Here is a 23,518-nt window from a genome sequence, read left to right on the forward strand (position 1 = left end):
GCTATTTTTTTTTTTTTTTTTTTTTTTTGTATTTTTAGTAGAGATAGGGTTTCACCATGTTGGGTAGGCTGGTCTCAAACTCCTGAGCTCAGGTGATCCGCCCACCTCAGCCTCCCAAAGTGCTGCGATTACAGGTGTGAGCCACCATGCCTGTCCAATGGGCCATTTCTTTGGTTGACTTTTAAAATATTATTTTTTGGCCGGGCGCGGTGGCTCAAGCCTGTAATCCCAGCACTTTGGGAGGCCGAGACGGGCGGATCACGAGGTCAGGAGATCGAGACCATCCTGGCTAACGCGGTGAAACCCCGTCTCTACTAAAAATACAAAAAAAAATCTAGCCGGGCGAGATGGCGGGCGCCTGTAGTCCCAGCTACTTGGGAGGCTGAGGCAGGAGAATGGCGTAAACCCGGGAGGCGGAGCTTGCAGTGAGCTGAGGTCCCGCCACTGCACTCCAGCCTGGGCGACAGAGCGAGACTCTGTCTCAAAAAAAAAAAAAAAAAAAAAAATAAAATAAAATAAAATAAAATATTATTTTTTTTATCATTTACCATTTTCTAGGGCATTTTAAGATCCAATTTATTCTGCCACAATCATGACATAAGAATAGTCAAATGAAATGACTTTCATTTGAATTCCACAATTTAAAATTGTGGAAAACTAAAGTGGGATTGGAGTAGACTGTTAGGAATAGATCCTAGATGAAAAATCACTTTTGGATTTGCACAAACCCTGGATACAAAATAGTTCAATTAACCATAAAACAAGGATCAGCTGATCTCTACATGCCACCACCTGTTTCAGGTACATGGGAAGAGTGGGAGAAAAAGAACCTGGATAAAACAAAACAAAAACAAACAAAATGCTAAATTATTGGTTATTATCCACATCAAATAAGACTGGTTCTGTGGAATATAAATAAAAGTCACAGTTATATGTCTTTAACTACTATACGTAAGAGATAACTTTTTAAACCTCCAGGGCTTATACAACAAAACACACCTCAGAAGCTTATATAACAATATACTGCTTCTTCCATTTTATCAACAATTCAGCCTGCCTTAAGTTACAAAGTAAAATAATTAGACAACTATGACATCAAAACAAAGATTATGTAAGTTTAGCCAAAGAGTCACATAAATGAACTTGACAGCTCTGTTCCCACAATTGCACCTAAGTGCTTAAACAGGAAATAAACATACAAACTTAAATGTAGTTCGATTTCAGGAGTTAAAAACCACCTACTTGAAGTCAAATATTAAAATTTCCAACTCCTAAACAGCATATGATGTTTTTACTGTTTTTCATTTTCAGATGGTCAAATATGGAAGTCTATATTGAAAACATTGGCTGGCTCTAAAATTTCAGTCTGGATTAAATGATTTCAAGTATACAAGCTAAGTAAAATACTTTGAAAATCCTTTTTTACCAAGTCCTATATTCCAACCCCATGGGATATGATTTCTGTATGTCTATAGGTGGCTTATTTATAGGCATAATGGTCAACATCTGTAAAAATGAACCAATTGTCAATAATAGTCACATCTCCTAAATACAAAGAATAAATGAAAGGTTTATAAATTCTAATCCTAAATCTCAAAGCATAATAGATATTTCCTAGGCACGTTTTAACTTAAAAAGTTTGAAAAATTAAAACCTATTAGAATTTGAAAATCAAACACTTATCAATTCAAGTTGATTTTTAATGATCTAAAAGCAGATTATCTGTTTTTTCTTTTATATTTCTAGCAACATTCAAGCTACCTGGGCTATGTGTGTGAGGCAAAAGTGTGTGCATGTGTACTATGATATGTGCATGTTTGGTTTATGCTGAAGGAGACAGTGTTTTTGAGTCTAAATGTTCACTTCTGATTTCACTCAACACTAAAGATTAAAAGAGATTTGAAGTTTTTCTGTGTTTCTAATACTCTTAATTAGACCTGGTTCCAAAAGTCTTTAACTTTATCGATTTGTTTTCACAGAAAATTTTAAAAATCAAATTAGCACCATAACCTTATATTTAATTAATGGTTGTGTTGGCATACAACCCTTGAAATGAAGCAATGTCCACCAAGTAAAATTTCCCATCATTTTTCTATGATGCAAAATATTACTTTGAGTCAAACAGTATTCCCTTGTTTGCTTCATGTTTGGAAGAACCTGTGTCTTCCAAACATGCTTCCTTGGCACATGAGTGCATGCATGGAACTGAGGAGACGAACAGGCAAGTGGATGGACAAAGCAACTACTCACTAGATGAATCACATCTGAAATGACCACTTCCAAAGCCTAAGCAGTGGCACAACAGTTTAAAGCCTGATTCAGACATTCGTTCCCACTCATCTCCAACGGCGTAATGGGAAACCGTGTAGGGGTCAAAGCATGAGTCATCCGTAGGTTGGTTCAAGCCTTCATTGACTATGAAGAAAAGGAGGAAAAAGCAAAAAGAGACATCTTGTTAATCGATTTGGACCATAAGAAGAAAACTGAATGACTGTATACAGTGACTTAATCTAAAACAAAAATTCTAGGAGGATTAAGAGGCATTCATCTGTTCTATCAAGGCATTAACTGCTCTAAAAAACCATGCTTAGATGTAGTCAGTGGACACCTGTCACAGGCATCTGACAAGAAGCCCATCTTTTATTTTTCCCTCTGTTTCTAAAATAATTGCCATTTCTGCTAAAACTACTTTATAGAACGTGGAACAGATCTTGAGGCAGTTTAAGCTAGTTGAGAACTTCAGTGGGACGCAGAGACTAGCGATGCCTCTCCACTGGTACCTGAGTGACCTTGGGCTAGCTATTTAACATTGCTCTGCCTTGCTTCCCTCATCTGCAATACTAGGAGAATAATAAAAATATCTGTACCTCCTGGGGAATTTGTGAAGATGATATAAGGTCATGAATTCAAAACATTGACCCTTTTCCAAGACTTAGAAAGTGTTCACTAAATAGAGAATAATTATTAAAGTTGTCTTTTGCTTATAATGCAAAAGTCTTAGCATTTTAATATACCATTATAATGTAATTTTCACATTTATTATTGTAATTTTTGCATAATAGTGCAGAAAACCTAGATTTTGGACACTGTTATTATAGTGGTGAGACCGCTTTATCAGTGAGGTCAACGGTTCCAAATAAGAAAAAGCCCTTGGAATACAGATGATTTAGGAATGAGTAAGGGAGTGTCTTCATGTTACCTAAAATCTTACCTCTTTATGATTTGGAAAAGCTTATTTTAAAAAAAATCTATGCAAACAAAGCATGCTTCAAATTATTCCCTAAAAATTAAATAAACTAATTTACTTTGACTTAAAGTCCCACTGTGTATTTTTCTTTTTACAGTGCAAAACTCAACAGCTCAAAAGCAGTAGATATTTGAAGTGCCTAATTTTTAAAAGGCATCAACCTTGAAGAAAATAGTGTTTTGGAGAGCTAGTAAGTCTGAGACGTCTCAAAGCTGGGAGAACCTGGTTGTAATGTAGAATACTGCTGCTGGGAATAAGGAGTTTAAAAGAAAAATTGAAGAAACTTAAATTGTTCCTAGGGGTTTCTATACTCAAAAGAGCCAGGAGTTAAAATTCCATCCTAACTAAAGTTAGAGATGGAATCTTTTTTTTTTTTTAAAATGACTTAGAAAAACACAAAGACCTTTTTGCTCTTGAAAATTCTGTTCACGTGGCATTCTGCTAGTAAAATCACAAAAGGCAAAGATAAGCATTACTGTGGATATGTAATACAACAAACACAAATTAATCTCCTCCCATCCTCCAGCCAAATGCTCAACTGCTTAATTCACAGGAATTTATACATGTAAAGTAGCACAGTCTTCTATCAGATGAGGGAAGAGGCTAAAATTAAGCAAGTGGCCTTAGGAATAAAATCTGTCACTTGGCAAAAACAGGACTTAGCACTCTCTGTTGGTGTGGAGTAGAGAACCCTCCTGTTGGAAGATTCGGGATTCACGGTTTTGATTATCCCCTATCTCATGTGCCTTGGTGAATCTTCAGCTGCTTCAAATTGAGCAGCCAGGTGGCACACTATTGATTTAAAAGGATTTCCCAGGTGCTACAGCGAAGAGTCAATGATCTTTTAACCTCTATAGAAGCTTTTGACCAATATAGTCAGAAAAAAAAAAATGGAAATAACGTTGGAAAAAATGGAAATAACATTGGAAAAAATGGAAATAACATTGGAAAAATGAATTAACATTGGAATAACATTCTTTGCAGACAGAAATGCACAATGTTGGTAGCATTTTATATCAGGAGCAAAAGCCAACTGTCCCCATGTCTGCAGAAGGGGTATTTTCTTTATAGGTAATTGTTTCAGTATTTAAGAATCACTCAAGAGGACAGCAGCATGGTGAGATGGAGAGGATCTGGGGAAAGACATCAGGAAACCTGTGCCCTATATGAACTCAGATACTCACAAGTAAGGACTCAGAGTGTTATACTAAATAATATTTGAAGTCCCTTCCAGATCTATAATCATATCACCATTTGACAGTCTGTCAATTACGTATGCATTTTGTGAAGACAACAGGATATGGCAGGAGGTGAGGGAGAGATTAATTTAATACAAAGTTGCTCATTTATTTCATGTTGATGTGTTGCATTATTTCCCAAAGATAAAAAGACAATGGCAACAAAGGTACAGTCAACAGAACAGCCCATCTCTGGTGTGGAGCAGAGGGGAGCCTGTGTCTAAACAATACGTGTTTACGTACCAGAGTTGCCCACGGTAACAACCTCTTCCCGAACCTTATGCCTCTGCTGGTCTTTCAGTGCCTCCACTATGATGTTGTAGGTGGCACCTCTGGTGAGGCCTGTCAGAGTAGCACTGGTAGAAGTTCCAGGAACCCTAAACTGCAATTATCGGTATATCCAAAGCAGAGAGAAAGCATTATAGTGAGGAATGACATGGGCTCTCCTCTTACCAACAACCCTCACTGTTTAAACAAAGCAAAGGAAGACAATAAACAACAACAACAAAAAAGGAGGGTATAGTGGTCCTAACCAGCTGAGGAGAGAAATGGAACAAGGATAGGGGCTATCATTCCTGCCAGATTTTCCTGCCAACAATCTATCTATGTGCTCCGTAGTTAACAGGAGCCCTCGACAATACTAGAGACAGCCTGCCCTTGATCTTGCCTCAGTCGCAGGTCTGCATAAGCCCTCTGGTAGCTCTGGCCATGTTTGCTTGACATAAAACCTGGACACTGCACTATATGGGAGACACAGTCATGCTAGTCCAGGAGATACCTGACCCCAGTGTGGAGTCCTTAAAACAGTTGGGCAAATCCTGAAACCTGTTTCTAAGCTCATAAATTTCCTACAGTGTTGTCAGTTTTTAAATTCTACCACTTTCTAGAAATAACAACATAATAAAAATTGATACTGTCAGTGGGCCGGGTGCAGTGGGTGGCTCATGCTTGTAGTCCCAGTACTTTGGGAGGCCAAGGTGGGTGGATTACAAGGTCAGGAGATTGACACCATCCTGGCCAACATCGTGAAACCCTGTCTCTACTAACAATACAAAAATGAGCTGCGTGTGGTGGCACATGCCTGAATCCCAGCTATTTGGGAGGCTGAGGGAGGAGAATCGCTTGAACCAGGGAGGTAGAGGTTGCAGTGAGCCAAGATCACGCCACTGCACTCCAGCCTGGGCAACAGAGCAAGACTCTGTCAACACAAAGATACACATTTTAGAGAATCGACCACTTATCAGCTACTATGCACAGCTTAGCCTGTTTTTTTTTCTATAGACATATTGTAGATAGTGGGGTTCTTCAAGGACAAATCGTAAAGGTAGTGTTGTAGACTGCTACGCACGAATGGAAATTCAGGTAGAATGTTTTTCTTTCTTTTCTAGAATCATCTCTTTGTCCTTACTCAAAAAGGAACCTCAAATGTGTGAGAATAATAGAAATAGTTTCATTTTCTCTATGAAATAAAAGCTAGTGTCTCTCTGGTATATCCTCTAAAGTACAGCCATGTTGGGATTAAAAAAAAAAAAAAAGGCTTAAATGTGCCATCTTCTAAGAGGTTCTAGAAGGAAAGCCACTTTTTTTTTTTCTTCAGAAGACGGGGTTTCACCACGTTGGCCAGGCTGTTCTTGAACTCCTGACCTCAAGTGATCCACCTGCCTTGGCCTCCCAAAATGCTGGGATTACAGGCGTGAGCCACTGCACCCAGCCATGAAGCCACTTTTTATCTGAGGGCTGGTCACTTCAGTTACCTAACTTACTCCTTTCTGTGCTGCTCCATGAGAAGTGAAGAGAAAAGTTAATTACCTGTAAGGGCTCTTCATCAGTGCCAACAGGATGACATGAAATGATGTACTCAGAAGTGTCCTGGAATGGGGCCCATGAGATGGTTGTCTGAGAGAGAGCTTCTTGTCCTGCAGAGGCATTTGGATTGAGTCCCGGCCCATGTGGGTAGAGGTGATAGTCTACATCTTCCCTGGGGATGTGACCAATTTGAATCTCCTCACCTACATTCGGCGGGTATGGTCTTGGCCTATGCCTTATGGGGGTGGCTGTTGTGGGAGGTGTGGTCCGCCTAAAACCATGTTCCTCAAAGATCATTTGTTGCCCAACAGTGGGTTGCTGACCAGAAGTGCCAGGAAGCTGAATACCGTTTCCAGTGTCATACCCAGGGTGGGTGATGAAAGGGGTCTTTTGAACTGTGGAAGGAACATCCAAGATCTCTGGTCCATGAAGATTGGGGTGTGGAAGGGTTACCAGTTGGGGAAGCTCGTCTAGCCAAGAGAGGTTAGAGCCAAAAAAGCAAAGCGGATTAAGCTCCAAGAAGCAGCAGCAATAATAATAATCTATTCAGGCAACAATGAATGTTCACCAGTGTGATAAAAGCCCTCAGAAAATGAGCAGTTCTGAGATCACGAAACACTTTTTCCAGAAAGAAATCTTTAGGATTTTTCTCAAAGGTTTCTTTATAGTTTAGAAAGAAAAAAGTGTTAGTATGAATTTATCATACACACAGCTTTAAACCTCTGGGCCCCTTAGAAGCTGCCTCTGCTCAAATTAAACCTAATAGAACTGAAATGTGCATTCTCTTTCTTTCTTTTTTAAATTGGAGAAGCAAGTTGTAAGAAGTAGAATCCAGACTAATCTTATCAGTGTCTTCAGTATGAGAATTACAGAGGTTTGGCTCAACAGTTTTTCATGGGTTGAAATGGTAAAAATAGATAAAACACACATTCATTTTTAAAATTTTCCTATCATGACAGCATTTTCTTGAAATTAAAACTGGGTGCAAAAGCAAGACATTATTTAGCTCTAAGTTGTAGAAACCAAATAATAAATAAAGATAAATGTGAGAGGTTTCTCTTCCTCCTTTAAAAAAGGAAACATTTTAAAATTCAACAGAAGGTATAAAAGAAGAGCAATGATAGCAACTTGGTTTTACATTTTAGCATCTTGTTTGAATTTTTAAAAGGTGAATAACAAGGCTTTATATTGAGTGGCTGTAGTAAAGAAAAAAAATAAAACCAAACTCTGCAGTGCATGTTAAATTATTCCTGCTATTACAGAATACAATATATACACTATGCTGTTAGAAAAAAAATCACAAGAAATGCATCAAAACATGGAGAACCTTTTCATATTGCAAGATTGCTCATCTGTTATTAGTTTTGTCCTAACTTTCTCCTTGTTACCTGCAAGGTACTCTTACCTGTCTTTTTCCTTCCAATCAGGGGCTCGCTCTTCTGATTATTCTTCAGGGCAATGACATAAATTGTATATTCGGTTCCCGGTTCCAGGCCTGAAGAGAGAATAGAAGCATCACATTATGTCAATGGGCTCAGCTAGTCAAGTGGAAGTCGGTCTCACCAGCAGATGCTACTGGGAGGAGGCACTTCCTCTCCAGCTGGCTGTTGGCCTCTTGAAGGTAAAATCGACTTCACTTTTCCTCCATAAACACCTAAATATCCTGCATATAAAGTTCACATCGCAAATTACTTGTCTGACGGTCATATCTGACACCTGAATAGACACTTTTTGGGTACCTTTTCCAGGGTATTCTTTTACCATGCGGTCTTATTTGCCTTTTTGAATTTAAGAAAATCTATCAGCATCATATACCACCACTGGAATATCAGTTTGGAAGAGAGTCCTGCAGATTATATACATGAATCTACTTAGGCCTAATAACCAAGTGGTTCTCAGTGGCAGATCAATGAAAAGTGAAACTCAAGGCAAGTGGGAGAGATTGGTCAATCTTTGTGCAGCCTCTGTGGGAAGTGTCCAGTTCAGTTCCTCTCATATCTGCTTCTATTTTCCTGTTCTCCCCAGTTCTAAAAAGGCAGTGTGTCCTTCTAATGTCTGTATGTTCTATGGGGATTTTAAAGTCTAGGTGATACGCTATACAGACTGATATGGTTTGGCTCTGTGTCCGCATCCAGATCTCATCTGGAATTGTCATCCCCATGTATTGAGGAGAGGAGGTGATTGGTTCATGGGGGTTGTTCCCCCAGGCTGTTCTCATGATAGTGAGTTCTCACAAGATCTGATAGTTTTGTAAGTATCTGGAAGTTCCTCCTTTGTGCTTCTCTCTCCTTCTGCCATGTAAGACATACCTGCTTTCCCTTCCAACATGATTGTACATTTTCTGAGGCCTCCTCAGCCATGCGGAAATGTGAGTCAATTAAACATCTTTATAGCAGTGTGAAAACAGACTAATACACATAATAGTTTAAAAATTTCATCTCTTGGGCAAAAATAATACTAGAGACTTATAGTCTTTCCCACCAAGGTAACCAACTCTTATTCGCCATTCCAGGCATTCTTTCCAATGTGGGTGGTTGGGATTGCTCTGCCGCAAGACCTATCCTGTGATAGTGGTCAACAAGGCCAATGGCAGGTGGTGCTCTGGCAAGTCCTGCAAGATTGCCATACCTATAGAGAGCTGAGTGTAATGACAGAATCACTATCAGCTAGTTTGCTTTGAAAAATATCTTTCTCCAGAACTGAATTGACAGGTATCTGGCAAACTTGCAGCAAAAGGAAAACATGAGTCTAGTCATGCCATTTAGGACAGTCTTGAAATTGCATTTTCCTTCACTCACGCCTTCTGGGATGTATTGAGCTGTATCACTCCTACACAAAGAATGCTTTTTGAGGTTATCAGGAACAGGGTTTTGCATTCTCATGACACAGTATCAAAGACGCAGCGGGAGTTTGCTAAGGACTTCATGTGTCCTAGGTAGTAAGAAGGAAAATGACAGCATGGAAGCAGCAATACCAGTAATAGTAGCCTCTGTGACACCAGGGCGGGGCCGAGGGACCACTTCTCTGGGAGAAGACCCAGGCTTCTCATACTTGATGATGTAGCCGGTGATCCTGGCACGTGGCGGCTGCCACGATACCAGCAAGGAATTGGGTGTGGTGGCCAGGAAACGCAGGTTGGATGGTGCGTCAATGGCTGAAAGAAAACAAAATTAAGTCTCTAAGAAGGCAAATAACCAAGAAAATTACTCCCACACTTTTCTCCCCAGCCCTTCTAAACACACTTAAAAGAATCCGAGAATACTGTAAACCGGAAACAGGATCCTCAGGAATCTATAATACAAAAATATCCACCTCACATTTGTTTTTTGAGTTCATGAGACTGACTGCATACAAGTCAGTGGTATTTCCTCAGTAGAAGGTATAGTTACCAGTGGAGGCGTCGATGACCACAGGGGAGCTCCGGGCATTGTCGTTCAAGGTGTACAGGTAGATCTTGTAGTCAGTGCCTGGTTGTAAACCTGGGATTTGAGAAGAGATGATTTTTACCAGTTCTTGCTTTACTAAGAGAATTCTCAAGCTTGCCTGCAGTTTTTCTGGGTTCCTCTATCATCCCATATTTATATAGACTATCAAAGTGGTCCACATTTGAACAGTAAAGTAGAGCATGGTATGGATGTAACTGTTAACAAGAAATGTATCTTGAAAGTGAATCACTGATGCAGATAAGGACACTGGCTAAAGTAAATTCTGGAATGCAAAAATGCTATATTGGAAGAGGCAACGTTCATTGCAGAATGAGGCGCAGCCATTTATTGAGGTTTTCTCTTTATAGTAATTAGATGATCAATAGCTGAGCCTTGGAATCACAATTTTAAAAAACTGAAAAAGACCTCAGATATTGAATATTCTTTGGTTACAACTTTGACCTTTATTAAGTAGTATCATTTGCTTTTATATTAACTATGCTTTTTAATCTATACTAATGCTAAGATCTATATGTCACTGTTTTTTATTTCTTTTAGTTCTAAACTTTGTGTTATAATTTTTTAAATAGGAAAGGGCACAATGATGAAAGATCAAACTTGTTGAATGAAACTTATGCCATTTCCATGACAAATATTACACAAAATCAGGCATTCAAAAGACAAAACAATTTCTGATCATAGCATGAAAATCACGTTCTAAAACTGGGTTATGATAACACTGAAAATAAATTTTATCAGTGTCAGTCTTAGAGCAATTAATAAGTCAGTTTACATTGTGGATATTTTTTAACAAATGTGGTTAGCACAATGAGTTCCCTGACCTGTGATGGTGTAGCTTCTGACATCTGGCTTGATGGTTCTCTGGATTGGAGTCTGGCCGTTGGCTGGAACAGCATCAACTTGGAAGCCAGTGATGGTCTCGGTCTTGGTTCTCCAGCTAATGGTGATGGTGGTCTCAGTAGCATCTGTCACACGAGCCCTTCTTGGTGGGCTGACATCTGCACAGGAGCATAGCTAGAGATTAGTGCCTGCTTGGCTCATCCTTGTAAAGTTTTGGTATTTTAAAATGTTTCCTTGGCATATTACCAAATTCATCCATTTCAAAAAATATATAACTAGTAATGTGTAGATTATCTCCTTTGGCATTCAGACAGAAAGGTCAACTGCAATTAGAAAATATGAAAAATCTACCTCTCATACATTTTATTTTGAAGAACTGAAAAGCTTTATAGATACTACCAGTGGTTCCTAGGGCTGGCTTTTTAGTATCTACAAATATTTCAATAAATATTAAAATTATTAATGCATTATAATGTAAAAATATGTGTGGTAGGAGTTATAACATGGCCAGCTAACAATTAGATGTGTGTATGTGTGTGTGAGAGAGAGTGTGTGTGTGTCTGTGTGTGTCTAATATTACTGCAAGTATTTTGTCTTTTCTCTCAATAGGTAAAATGCCATCCTTCTTTTATAAATGATGAAACTTTGACACTTTACCTGACTTTTGAAAAGGCATATATCAAGTTATTGATATAATAGAAGACTAGAATCTAAGCCTGATTTTGGTCCAATGGTTACTGTGCTGTGATATAATTTGGATATTTGTTCCAAATCTCTGTTGAGTTGGAATCCCCAGTGCTGGAGGTGGGGCCTGGTGAGAGGTGTTTGGATCATGGGGGCACATCTCTTGTGGCTTGGTGCTCTCTTTATGACAGTGAGTTCTCTAGAGATTGGGTCATTTCAATGTGTGGAGTCCTCCCCCACAACTCTCTCTCTCTCTCTCTCTCTCTCTCTCTCTCGATCTTGCTTTTGCCACAGCCATGTGATGTGCCTGCTCCCCCTTGGCCTTCCACCATGATTGCAAGCTTCCCAAGGCCTCCCTAGAAGCCAAGATACCAGCACCATGCTTCCTGTAAAGCCTGCAGGCCTGTGAGCCAGTTAAGCCTCTTTTCTTTAGAAATTACCCAGTCTCAGCCGGGCGCGGTGGCTCAAGCCTGTAATCCCAGCACTTTGGGAGGCCGAGACGGGTGGATCATGAGGTCAGGAGATCAAGACCATCCTGGCTAACACGGTGAAACCCCGTCTCTACTAAAAACTACAAAAAACTAGCCGGGCGAGGTGGTGGGCGGCTGTAGTCCCAGCTACTCGGGAGGCTGAGGCAGGAGAATGGCGTGAACCCGGGAGGTGGAGCTTGCAGTGAGCTGAGATCCAGCCACTGCACTCCAGCCTGGGTGACAGAGCGAGACTCCGTCTCAAAAAAAAAAAAAAAAAAATTACCCAGTCTTAGGTATTTCTTTATAGTAATGCAAGAATGGCCTAATGTGCATTGTTTAGATATAGCAGAAGCCAGTGGGGTGTCCCCAAGCTTAGCTCTATGAAAACAAATTCTAACAAGTAGAGCATAAACAAGATGTCAGTCCTAGTCCATTATAAGCTTATGAAGTGATTCCATTTTATGGGTCAGTAGACCCCTTTCTGAAGGAGTATAAAAGATGACAGTCATGCATCAAAAAGACAAATCGATTTTCAAATGAGGACTCATTCCACTTTTAACATATATATCTAAAAAAGCATTTATTTATTTATTTTAAGAGACAGGGCCTTGCTATGTTGCCCAGGTTGGTCTGAAACTCCTGGCCTCAAGTGATGCTCCCACCTCAGCTTCCCAAAGTGCTAGGATTTTAGGCATGGGCCACTGAACCCTGCTGATTTACCATTCTTTAATTTTGTCTATACAGAGGGTTTGTCGATATGAAGAGATTTTATTGCTTACTCTCTAGAGTGGTGACAACTCCCTGAGCTGGTCTGCTTGTCAAAGTGTCCTTAAGAGCATAGACACTCACTTCATATTTGGTGGCCACCTAGAGAAATAAGGGCATGGTGAGTGTTAGCAGTATCATGAACTGAAACCCAGGGAGTTTCACTATAGCATTAGGTAAATACAATGGTTAGAAAATAAAAAATAAACAAACTAGCAAAACTCACAACCTTGTAAATTCCTTGATTAATTTCATTCCTACAGTGCAGGTGATCAACGTATTTAATTTATCAATTTTAAAATGCTCTTAGCAGTTAAGCTTAAGTAAGCCATAGATTACATACTTAAACTAAGCTGGTAAAAAAAATGAGGAAAGTGAGTATTAGCATATTTTTCTTTTTTATGATCTGACAGGTGCAAATCATAATTTTTTCTTTATCATAGAGAGGCAAAAAGAATGTTCCATTTTGTCTCTGAATACTCTTTCTGTAGTTTCCCCTGAAATTGACCTTACGTTAAGAGGTACATCAATCCCCTAGGTTCCTAACAGTTTTCTGCATGTATGTCTGGAAGGTTTTTAATATGTTTTAATGAGGTAGGATCAAGGTAAACTGGTACAAACTGTAAAATATTTTTTACCAAGATAACAGAGATCAGAAAATACATAACTAAGTTGATTTATGCATTCAACCAATGGGTATGTAAATTGTCCCCCACAACCTTTTAAAATAAGCACAATACATCTAAAAGAGCTGAACAAAATCCAAAGCTATTTATAAAATTCTGTCCCAATGGTTACCTGGAAAACTTAGGTCAACATAAAGGAATTCTGTTGAAAGAAAGTTACAATAAGATTATTTGATGCAGAGGAAAAGAATAGATTTATTATGACATTATATTTTCACCACCTTAGAAACTGTGTTAGAGATGGTCTCCATCTTTATTCCAATGAATAAAGGTCACATCTTACCATAAGTCCTGATACAACCACGGATGAGCTGTCAGGAGCAAGGTTGATTTCTTTCATTGGTCCGGTCTTCTCCTTGGGGGTCACCCGCACTCGATATCCAGTGAGCTGAACATTGGGTGGTGTCCACTGGGCGCTCAGGCTCGTTGGTGTGACCTGAGTGAACTTCAGGTCAGTTGGTGCAGGAATGGCTGTCGGGATTGTCAATGGTTAGAGGTTATCTTGTAGGAAATGGGGAAAAAGGAAAATAAAGTGGGTTCCAAGAAGTAGAATGGATTGTTCTTGTTGGGTTAGGTGGGTTCCCTGGTCAAGCAAAGATTCAATACGAGAAAGTACAATAAGGGATGCAAAATGAAGAAAGTGTTTGCTGAGAAATGTGTTTTATATCCACCAATTCTCAGAATCACTGAAAACATTTGGGTAAATGCCAGAACTCTAAGAGATTTTAGGTTTTAGAAGTGTTTTTGCTTTCCCTTAAAAAAAAAAAGTTATATTGACTTATTGACCATTATGATTTATTTTCCCTTTGTATGGAAAAATAAGCAGTAGCCCTTTTTCTTTCTTAAAATTTTTAATTAATTTAGAAACAGGGTCTCGCTCTGTCATCCAGGCTGCAGTGCAGTGGAGCTGTCATAGCTCATTGCAGCCTTGAACTCGTAGGCTCAAGCGATCCTCTACCTCACCTTCTTGAGTAGCTGGGACTACAGGCATGTGTCACCATACCTGGCTAATTTTTTCATATTTTTTGTAGAGACGGGGTCTCACTTCATTGCCCAGGCTGATCACGAACTCCTGGCCTCAAGCAAGGCTCCCACCTTGGCCTCCCAAAGCTCTGGGATTACATGTGTGAGCCACTGCACCCGGCCTCCTTTTTTCTACATAAAGTATCTTTGTATGGATAACCATTTCACACAGTATTCCATCCAAAAAAGAGAGAGTAATGTTTTTATTGTCTCTTTATTTGGACCCTATGAGAGATATGGCTGCTAAATTTGATGTTCTCTCTGTAATGCGGCATAAGAAGAAAATTGGCTCCCAACAGAAGCAGAAAAGAGAAGCGAAAAGCAATAATACAGACTGTCACCTCTAGGGTTTATGCTGCCACTAGGATACATCTTTAGCATTCTACTCTGCTTCAGAAATAAAGCACAAGAGATAAAGTATTATGGAAAGCAATTGCCCTATTGACTGTTTCCTATGTGTCTGAATCACAATCATTTAAGCTAATTATACACCAGCACATGACATCTAACCAGAGAAGAAAGGTCTTACCCATGTGTGCTCAGAATCATGCTGCTATGAAATGCCCCAGTTTGGGTTCCTTTTTATAAGTAAGCTGTATGATGCCAAACTTCTTTCCTTTATACATAGTGAGGGAATCAGAGCTTAGGAAATAATCCACAATTTTAGTATCCTCTTCAAATGTCTTGTTTTATGGTCTTGTTTATAAGCCAAGATACTCCAAAATTTCTTTTTATCAGACTTGTTTACTTAAATATCACCTCAGTTTTATTGTTTCTTACCATTCCTCTTTAAAGAGGATCTTTCCTAATAATTTTTTTCACCCTTACACGGGAATCAATAGCCCAATGAAGTATAATTCATTTAGCAGGGCATAAAGCCGCTGCTCCCATGGGCACCTGGTGGTGCAATTAACCATATACCTGTGGACTGGGTTCCAATCAGGGGCTGGCTCTCCATATCATCGTGCAAGGCAACCACACTGACTGTGTACTCAGAACCCGGTCTGAGGCCTTGCAGCTCTGCAGTGTCTTCTTCACCATCAGGTGCAGGGAATAGCTCATGGATTCCATCCTCAGGGCTCGAGTAGGTCACCCTGTACCTGGAAACTTGCCCCTGTGGGCTTTCCCAAGCAATTTTGATGGAATCGACATCCACATCAGTGAATGCCAGTCCTTTAGGGCGATCAATGTCTGTTAGGCAAATTAATGGTAAGAGGTTATGTGAAAAGCAAGTTGTGAAATAAGCATTTTTATAACATGCAAAGCAGTTTTGCAGATACCATTTTCTTTGACGAAGTCCAATTAACCCACTATCGAATGGAAAATCACTTAAACACTTGCTTAATCTTTCTTGGTTTAGAAAATATGCAATGTTGCATCACTTATTAAAACATAGGTGTATGTGAGATAAGCAGATACCCTGCAAAATGTCCCCACAATGGCAATGTATTTATATTAATTTAAAGATATTCTACTACCATTTGATTTTACAATGTGATGTTAGTCTCATAGACCTGGATTTTCTATACCTTGGAAGTGGTAAAGCTGATTTGTACCGTCAGATTCAAATTGTTATAATTGTTCTTTTTTTGTTTTGTTTTGTTTTTGAGATGGAGTCTCACTCTATCATCCAGGCTGGGATGTAGTGGCATGATCTCGGCTCACTGCAGCTTCTGCCTCCTGGGTCCAAGCAATTATCCTGCCTCAGCCTCCTGAGTAGCTGGCATTACAAGCGTGTGCCACCACGCCTGGCTAATTTTTGTATTTTTAGTAGAGACGGGGTTTCACCATGTTGGTCAGGCTGGTCTTGAACTCCTGACCTCGTGATCCTCCTGCCTCGGCCTCCCAAAATGCTGGGATTATAGGCATGAGCCACTGCGCCCGGCCCTATAATTGTTCTTACACTCTTCTTTTCTCGTCTCTATTAAGCATTTATATTACACTCTGGTCCAGCCATAGTCCTTCAGATGCCCCAAACATAACAGCTACATGAGGCACACTTCAATCAACTTTACCATCCAGTTGTAGAAAAGACGGTCTAGGAAAATTTTTTGTAGATTTGCTATAGGCAAATAAGATTTCGCTGAGGCCATCTGAGCAAAAGAAATTCAAAGCACAGCAACTAACTATGGTAGTTTCACAACTTCTTTCTCTGTAAATTCCTTGCTTGGCACCGAGAAGGAAAAAAGATGTTCGTAAAGGGCTCAGCTCAAGACATAAACTAACCAACACATTGACTTTCCCTATGTGTAATTGCAGAAGACATGTGGGGGGCATTCAGACACCCAAGAACAAAATTTGACTTTGAAAATGGAAACCAAGCAGTGGTTACGTACTGGTTACTGCAGTCTGAACCAGAGGCTGACTCTCTCCGCTTGGATTCTGAGCATAGACACTAACCACATACTCCACTGTGGGCTGCAAACCTTCAATAGTCATTTCTGTTTGATCTGCAAAGGGAGTGAAAAGCAAATACGATACCCACGTCATCCAATGTAAAGTCCTCCAGGCGGCTTCTAGAGTTTGGTAGTGAACATATGGTGGCCTAGAATTTTTATTTGCAGAATTGTAACAAAAATATGGAGGAGTCAGACTTTGATTTCCTCTTGGACAAACCTGTTCATTGCTAATACAAATTACCATATGGGAGTGAAGTCACACTCAAGGATAAATTCTAAAACTTAATATGATGCCCCCAACAATTAGTGATACTGCTCTCAGAAAAAATGAAAATTAACTTGACTTTAATAAATTGCCTTAAGATCCTAATTTCACAAATATTCTATTTAAAAACAAAGACAACATAGCTAAAAGGATCTGAAAAACTCAGGCCATTTCTCTCTTTTTAGTGTGAATGATAAACAAAACCAGAAGGGTGAATTGAGATATTTAAGATGTCCATATCACTAAATAGAACTATCCATGTTAAAACAGAAATGCACTTAAGACTTCTACTGTGAAGAGGGTTGATAACGATCTTGAGCACTGAATTCATGAATGGGGAAAATGATGACATGGGACAAGAATTACATAGTACTCACAACAAGGTAGCCATTTACATAAAAAAGAATATTAGATGCTACCGCATCTATCCTGTTGTATATGAGATGCAGATTATTCTTTTTTTTCCTGAGATGGAGTCTCTCACTCTGTCGCCCAGGCTGGAGTGCAGTGGTGCTATCTCGGTTCACTGCAACCTCTGCCTCCAGGGTTCAAGCCATTCTCCTGCCTTAGCCTCCTGAGTAGCTGGGATTACAGGCAGGAGCCACCATGCCCAGCTAATGTTTTGTATTTTTAGTAGAGATGGGTTTTCGCCATGTTGGCCAGGCTGGTCTTGAACTCCTGACCTCAAGTGATCTGCCCTTCATCAGCCTCCCAAAGTGCTGGGATTACAGGCATAAGCCACCATGCTCGGCCAAGACGCAGATGATTCTTACCTGGACCTGCAGTTTTAGTTTTTGTTGGTCCTGGTCCATTTTTGGGAGTGGTGGTTACTCTGTAACCAGTAACAGGGGAACTTGAAGGCAGCCACTTGACACTAATGCTGTTGTCCTGAACATCGGTCACTTGCATCTGTGATGGTTTGTCAATTTCTGTATATAAAAGCAGGGAGAAACCAGTGAAGCCCCAGTCCTTGGAGAAAAGATTGGACAAGCCCTCCTCTCTAGGTCTGCTATACATTCGAATGATCTCTTACATGAGAAAGGTATTTCTTCTTGAAAGAACACAGAGAGAGCTTTTAGAGGGATGGGGCAGGCATCTCAATACCATTTCCTGTTTTTGAGATGGCTGCTTCATTCACAAAGAAGCTATATTCCACAAGCAGATGTCTGTCATCCTACTTTATCAACTCATCCATTCTTTCGCAACAAAAACACTCTCCATGCCCGTCTCATTGCAGACATGTGGAATATATCAACAAAACTGACACAACTTCCTGCCCTTGGGGTGCTTCCTTCTTTATCTGGCTCAAAACTCTGTTAGCTGCAGGTGTTAGCTGCAGTTTGTTGTCTCATTAAAAAGGAAAATCTATTCCACAATGAGAAAAATACCTTGGGAGAACATTGTAAAAAACTATCTGAATAAATAAGCTGGTGTCACCCCAGAGTAGAAGTTTGTACCTGTTCGGTAATTAATGGAAATTGGCTTGCTGCTTGCGGGGCTGTCTCCACGGCCAGTGACAGCATACACAGTGATGGTATAATCGACTCCAGGTTTAAGGCCACTGATGGTAGCTGTAGACTTGCTCCCAGGCACAGTGAACTCCTGGACAGGGCTATTTCCTCCTGTATGAAAAGGGGTTAGTTCAGAGTGTGAGGGGCTTAGAGCTACTTGGGTATTACTGATTAATTGAATTACCACATTTATAGCAGCATGTAGATCACATTTTCTTGCTTATTCCCTTTTAAAGAGCGCTATCTTGAACAGAAAGGGGTATTTATGCACGTAGCAAACCTTGGTAAGTGTATAAACATTGAGAGAAAATTACAGTTAGCGCTATTTTTACATTTCAGCTTTAAAATGTCACTGAGTAGCAGAGTAGCATTAAAAGTGGGAAGAAGGTAAGCCCTCAACCCAGGATTGCACGCATTGTGTCCTTTTTAAAAATTTCAACGGAATAAATTCCTGTTAAATAAAATTTGGAAAATATAGAAAAGGGAAGAAAAAATAAAAATCACTTATTTCCACCACTGATAATATGTCTGTGAATTTACAATCCTTTTATTTCCTCCGCTCTGCTGTTCCCCCTCTAGTTGTATTATATAAACAACTTTTTATTTGGGTTTTAGAACAAATTATATCATCTATATCTTCCATATTTTCTTGGAAAAAACCAGGGCTCCATTGAATGGACTTGCCAACTTTTCTTTAATTCTTTGTTCACTGTTGGGCTTTCAGGTTAGCCACAACAGAGTCTGATTTAATCAGAGTGTAAAATAGCATTTTACTGCCATACCTGTTTCTCCATAAGTGATCCTGTAATATCTCACGGTGACAGCAGGAGCATCCCAGCTGATCAGCAAGCTGGTGGGGGTCGCAGCAACAACTTCTAGGTCCCTTGGAACATCAGAAACTAGAAAAAAAAACAGGAAACTTTTCACATCCGTAATTTTCAAACAATACTCAGATTTATTCTTTGTTTTCCAAATAATTGTCTTAATGATTCCTTCATACAGTAATGTAAATACTATGTGTAATTAGCAGAATTTAATATTATGACGAATTCAAGATAAGGGGTTACAGAGCCCATTCAAATTGTGATAAAATGATTATTTCAAATTTAGGGAAGAATTTTTTTCCCTCAACATTGTATTTGGAAAAATTTCAAAACTACAGAAAAGTTAAAAAAACGTAATACAAGGCCGGGTGTGGTGGCTCACACCTGTAATCCCAGCACCTTGGGAGGCCGAGGTGGGCAGATCATTTGAGGTCAGGAGTTCAAAACCAGTCTGGCCAACATGGTGGAATCCCACCTCTACTAGAAATACAAAAATTAGCCGGACGTGGTGGTGGGCACCTGTAATCCCAGCTACTTGGGAGACTGAGGCAGGAGAATTGCTTGAGCCTGGGAGGCAGAGGTTGCAGTGAGCCGAGATCCCGCCATTGCACTCCAGCTTGGGTGACAGAGCAAGACTCCATCTCAGGAAAAGAAGAAAAAAAAAAAAGTAATACAATGAACACCTATATACCTTTCCCTTAGGTGTTTGTCTCTGGCTTGACAACTTGAGACTAAAATACAGGTATCATGATGCTACTGTTCCCCTAAGTACTTCAGCCTTTATCTGCTAAGAACAATGACACTATTACCCTAAAATTATATTTTTAAAGGTACTTTGAAACAGTGTTCAGTTTTCTACAATTTTTTTTTTGAGACAGATTCTTGCTCTGTTGCCAGGATGGAGAGCAGTGGCACAATCTTGGCTTACTGCAACCTCCGCCTCCTGGGTTCAAGTGATTCTCCTGCCTCAGCCTCCCAAGTAGCTGGGACTACAGGCGCATGTGACCATGCCCAGTTAATTTTTGTATTTTTAGTAGAGACGGGGTTTCACCATGTTGGCCAGGATGGTCCCGATCTCTTGACCTTGTGATCCACCCGCCTTGGCCTCCCACAGTGCTGAGATCAGAAGCGTGAGCCATTGCACCTGGCCCCCCTGCCTTTTTTTTTTTTTTGAGACAAGGTCTTGCTCTGTCACCCAGGCTGGAGTGCAATGGCTTGATCTCAGCTCACTGCAACCTTCGCCTCCCGGGTTCAAAGATTCTCCTGCCTCAGCCTCCCGAGTAGCAGGAATTACAGGTATATGCCACCACACCTTGCTAATTTTTGTATATTTAGTACAGATGGGGTTTCACTGTATTGGCCAGGCTGGTCTTGAACTTCTGACCTCAAGTGATCTGCCCACCTCGGCCTCCCAAAGTGCTGAGATTACAGGCGTGAGCCACCACATCTGGCCAATTTTCTACATTTTCAATAAAACTTGTGTTATTAGAAATGCATAAATGCTCAAATCAGGTGAGAAATTTCTTGAGAGGAAAAAAATGATCTTCTTTACTGCTACCATGCCTGGACTTCTTTTTTTTTTTTTATAGCAATAGTCAAACCCAAATTCAGAGTCTGGAACCTAATTTCAATTGCTCTAAGCAAAGCAATTCTGACTTGGCTCCAAACCATGAGTCCAGGTTGAACTTTCTGTAACTGATGGGATTGCTGTCTTCTGGGCATTGAGAAGTTAGAGAGTCAACTTGGTTTGAAGAGTGATGATCTGAGGGAATCTCCTATAGGAGGTGCTTCTCCACTTCTGGATTCCCAGGGGACTTCTTTACCATATTCTAAGCGAGGTGTTTCTCCACACATTCTCTGACTTCCCTCTCCATGTCCCATGGCAGTGATCTATTTCTTTTTTTTTAAGAGCTGATGACAGACAACAGCAAGCTACTTTACAGAATCTACCAACTGGGTAGGAAAGTCTTCTGAGTTTCTTTGCAGACCAGAAAACAAGTTACCTGTTGATTGTTGGCCAATCAGTAAGGGACTTTCCTCTCTGCCATTAAGAGCAACGATGCTGACCACATATTCTGTGCCTGGAGTGAGGTTGGTGAGGGTGATGGAATTCCGAGAGGGGGGCACCCGATCTTCTCGAGGTCTCCCGCTATAGTGCTCGGGGTGATGGCGGATCCTGTAGCCAGTGATGGTGGCTCGAGGAGCAATCCAGTGCACAGTAAAAGAGTTGGCGGTAATATCAGAAAAGTCAATGCCAGTTGGGGAATCAAGACCTGTTTTTCCCACCCAGGGGAGGAAGAGAAAAAAGAAGAAAAGATACCACCAGTTTAGGAAGTGAAGAAGGTGTAGGGGAAATTAACGTACGTCCAACATTTCATTCCTGTCTCATCAATACCATGATTTTCCATAAACCTCAGAGTAAGATGTACTGATTCTAAGCTACATATGAATTTTAAAATCTTAAATGGACTCACTTCAAAACAGCCAGCTCAATCACTCATATTTTTCTTTTGCTAAGTAGTAATTCAAGCAATTTTTAGGGGTTATTACAGTAGGTTTCTGTGTTACATTTAGAGATAAGTGTTAAAGATCTTCTGAGAATTGATATTTTCAAATTCTTCAGTATTTAAGTATTCTATGTTTCTATGCTGTAAGTGTATCCCTTCCAAGTAAAGCAAGATCTGCCCACTCTCAAGGTAAATGTTTGACTCTCAGAGAAGCCTCCTAAGCTCAAGAGGGAATTTATATGTCAACAGAGTGGTAATGATGCCAAACACAAAACTTTCTGAAACTAAAGACATTATCCCAGACAAATTACAATGCTGATAATTCCTCATGAATTGACATTTTTGAAAAATGCATTTTTGAAAAATGCACAAAAATTCAGAGTTTGTTGCAAATTTAAACCACTTAGTCTCTGGGACTTCCAGCAAATTTCTGTTTTAGTTACAGCATTTACTAGTTCTATTCAATAAGAAACCAAACTAAGATATCGTAAGTCCTTTTTGGAAGCAAGTAGACTATAAATAAATTAACGAATATACTAAACTGTATCTTTTTAAAGAAAAAATTAAAAGCAGCATTCATATTTAAGTACATAATATTTATGAGGTTCAGTTCAACTTCCTTCTAGTAAATTCATATTTTATTAAGTAAAAAAAAAAAGTAAACTTGCTGGGTTAGTAAAGGAAGAAAAATAGATGACAATGAGTGTTGGGTCAGCCATTAGACAGAGCCACCTAATGAAAAGGAATGTCCACTAAATCTAAATAACAAAGATCTTCTTAGGAAATGTTTTTTAAAAGGACAGACAACAAATTTCTTGATTAATTTGTTAGTGACTGAAAGTCTAGGTGATTGTTGAGTAAGGTATCTTAGTTTTTCAGACCAGTGATAAAATCATACTGTGATGACAAAAGTACACACACCACGACCACAAAAAATGGAGATGTATTTCATTTGTTATACAGAATTGGTAGGCAAAAGTCATACTTTTGACTTTATCCAGTATGACTGGATAGTCATACTGCCAACACCACTCACCTGTTTTCTGTCTTCCTCTAAGAGGTGTGCTCTCGTGTTGTTCGTAGACACTGGAGACACTCACTACATATTCTGTACCAGGCAGTAGATCTGAAGGGGCAAGTGGGGCTTATTTTAAAACTGTGCTCGAAAGCATGAGAAACCAAAGCGCGCCCGGGACTATTTCAACTGATGAAATATCCAAATGTGCAGTCCTAAAGCCCTACTTACACTTAAGTGAACACTAAGGCAAAGTGTTCAGTGAACAGACCTGGCGAAGGTCTGTATTTAGATGACTCAGCTGGATTTCAAGTGGGATGAAGTTGCTGCAACAGGTGGATATTTCTCGCATCCACCTGAGTATGCCTCTGGAGGGCACATGATAATCCTGGCTGTGGTGCTATGGATTGCCATTGATGCCTAACAACAACCTGAGAGGTAGTTCGCTACTTTTAAAAGCAATTTTCTTGCCATACAATGTACTGCGTATATTTAAAGTGATTTGATGGGTTTTTACATATGTGTGACTTGGGAGACCATCACCGCATTCAAGAAATGAGCAAACATATCACCTCTAAAAATTTGATTTACTACAATTATCTCCATTTTGTAAATGACAAAAAACCAAAAAACAATAACAACAAAAAATACTGAGGCACAGAGAATCTATCTTCTTTAATTTACTTGCCCAGGATCATACCGGGATTGACCCAGGCCAGCACTGGTGGTCTTAGCAATTAACCTTTACTGGAAAAAAGCCACACTTCAAGAGAAAGCAATCGGTTCTGCCAT

At 39.8% G+C, this 23,518-nt stretch overlaps 1 protein-coding gene across 15 annotated transcripts in view; it reads right to left on the bottom strand.

The window, feature by feature from the left end:
- Positions 1 to 23,518, bottom strand: part of FN1 (fibronectin 1) — a 76,227-nt gene that overhangs the window by 5,536 nt on the left and 47,173 nt on the right. For 2 of the 15 annotated variants that reach the window (XM_023220507.1, XM_023220498.1), the window contains exons 26-42: positions 22,748 to 22,837; positions 21,208 to 21,477; positions 19,163 to 19,279; positions 18,327 to 18,491; positions 17,643 to 17,798; positions 16,542 to 16,655; positions 15,127 to 15,396; positions 13,466 to 13,653; positions 12,511 to 12,598; positions 10,559 to 10,735; positions 9,681 to 9,770; positions 9,266 to 9,445; positions 7,697 to 7,786; positions 6,495 to 6,686; positions 6,295 to 6,401; positions 4,729 to 4,867; positions 2,251 to 2,415 (exon numbers count right to left, since the gene is read on the bottom strand). In XM_023220507.1, the coding sequence (XP_023076275.1) occupies positions 2,251 to 2,415; positions 4,729 to 4,867; positions 6,295 to 6,401; positions 6,495 to 6,686; positions 7,697 to 7,786; positions 9,266 to 9,445; positions 9,681 to 9,770; positions 10,559 to 10,735; positions 12,511 to 12,598; positions 13,466 to 13,653; positions 15,127 to 15,396; positions 16,542 to 16,655; positions 17,643 to 17,798; positions 18,327 to 18,491; positions 19,163 to 19,279; positions 21,208 to 21,477; positions 22,748 to 22,837 (2,598 nt within the window). Of the gene's footprint in view, positions 1 to 2,250; positions 2,416 to 4,728; positions 4,868 to 6,294; positions 6,762 to 7,696; positions 7,787 to 9,265; positions 9,446 to 9,680; positions 9,771 to 10,558; positions 10,736 to 12,510; positions 12,599 to 13,465; positions 13,654 to 15,126; positions 15,397 to 16,541; positions 16,656 to 17,642; positions 17,799 to 18,326; positions 18,492 to 19,162; positions 19,280 to 21,207; positions 21,478 to 22,747; positions 22,838 to 23,518 lie in introns of all 15 variants that reach the window. The other 13 variants (XM_023220488.1, XM_023220478.1, XM_023220560.1 and 10 more) reach the window with 7 other exon arrangements.

The sequence above is a fragment of the Piliocolobus tephrosceles genome, chromosome 11, assembly GCF_002776525.5.
Source record: "Piliocolobus tephrosceles isolate RC106 chromosome 11, ASM277652v3, whole genome shotgun sequence".
Taxonomy (NCBI): Eukaryota; Metazoa; Chordata; class Mammalia; order Primates; family Cercopithecidae; genus Piliocolobus; species Piliocolobus tephrosceles.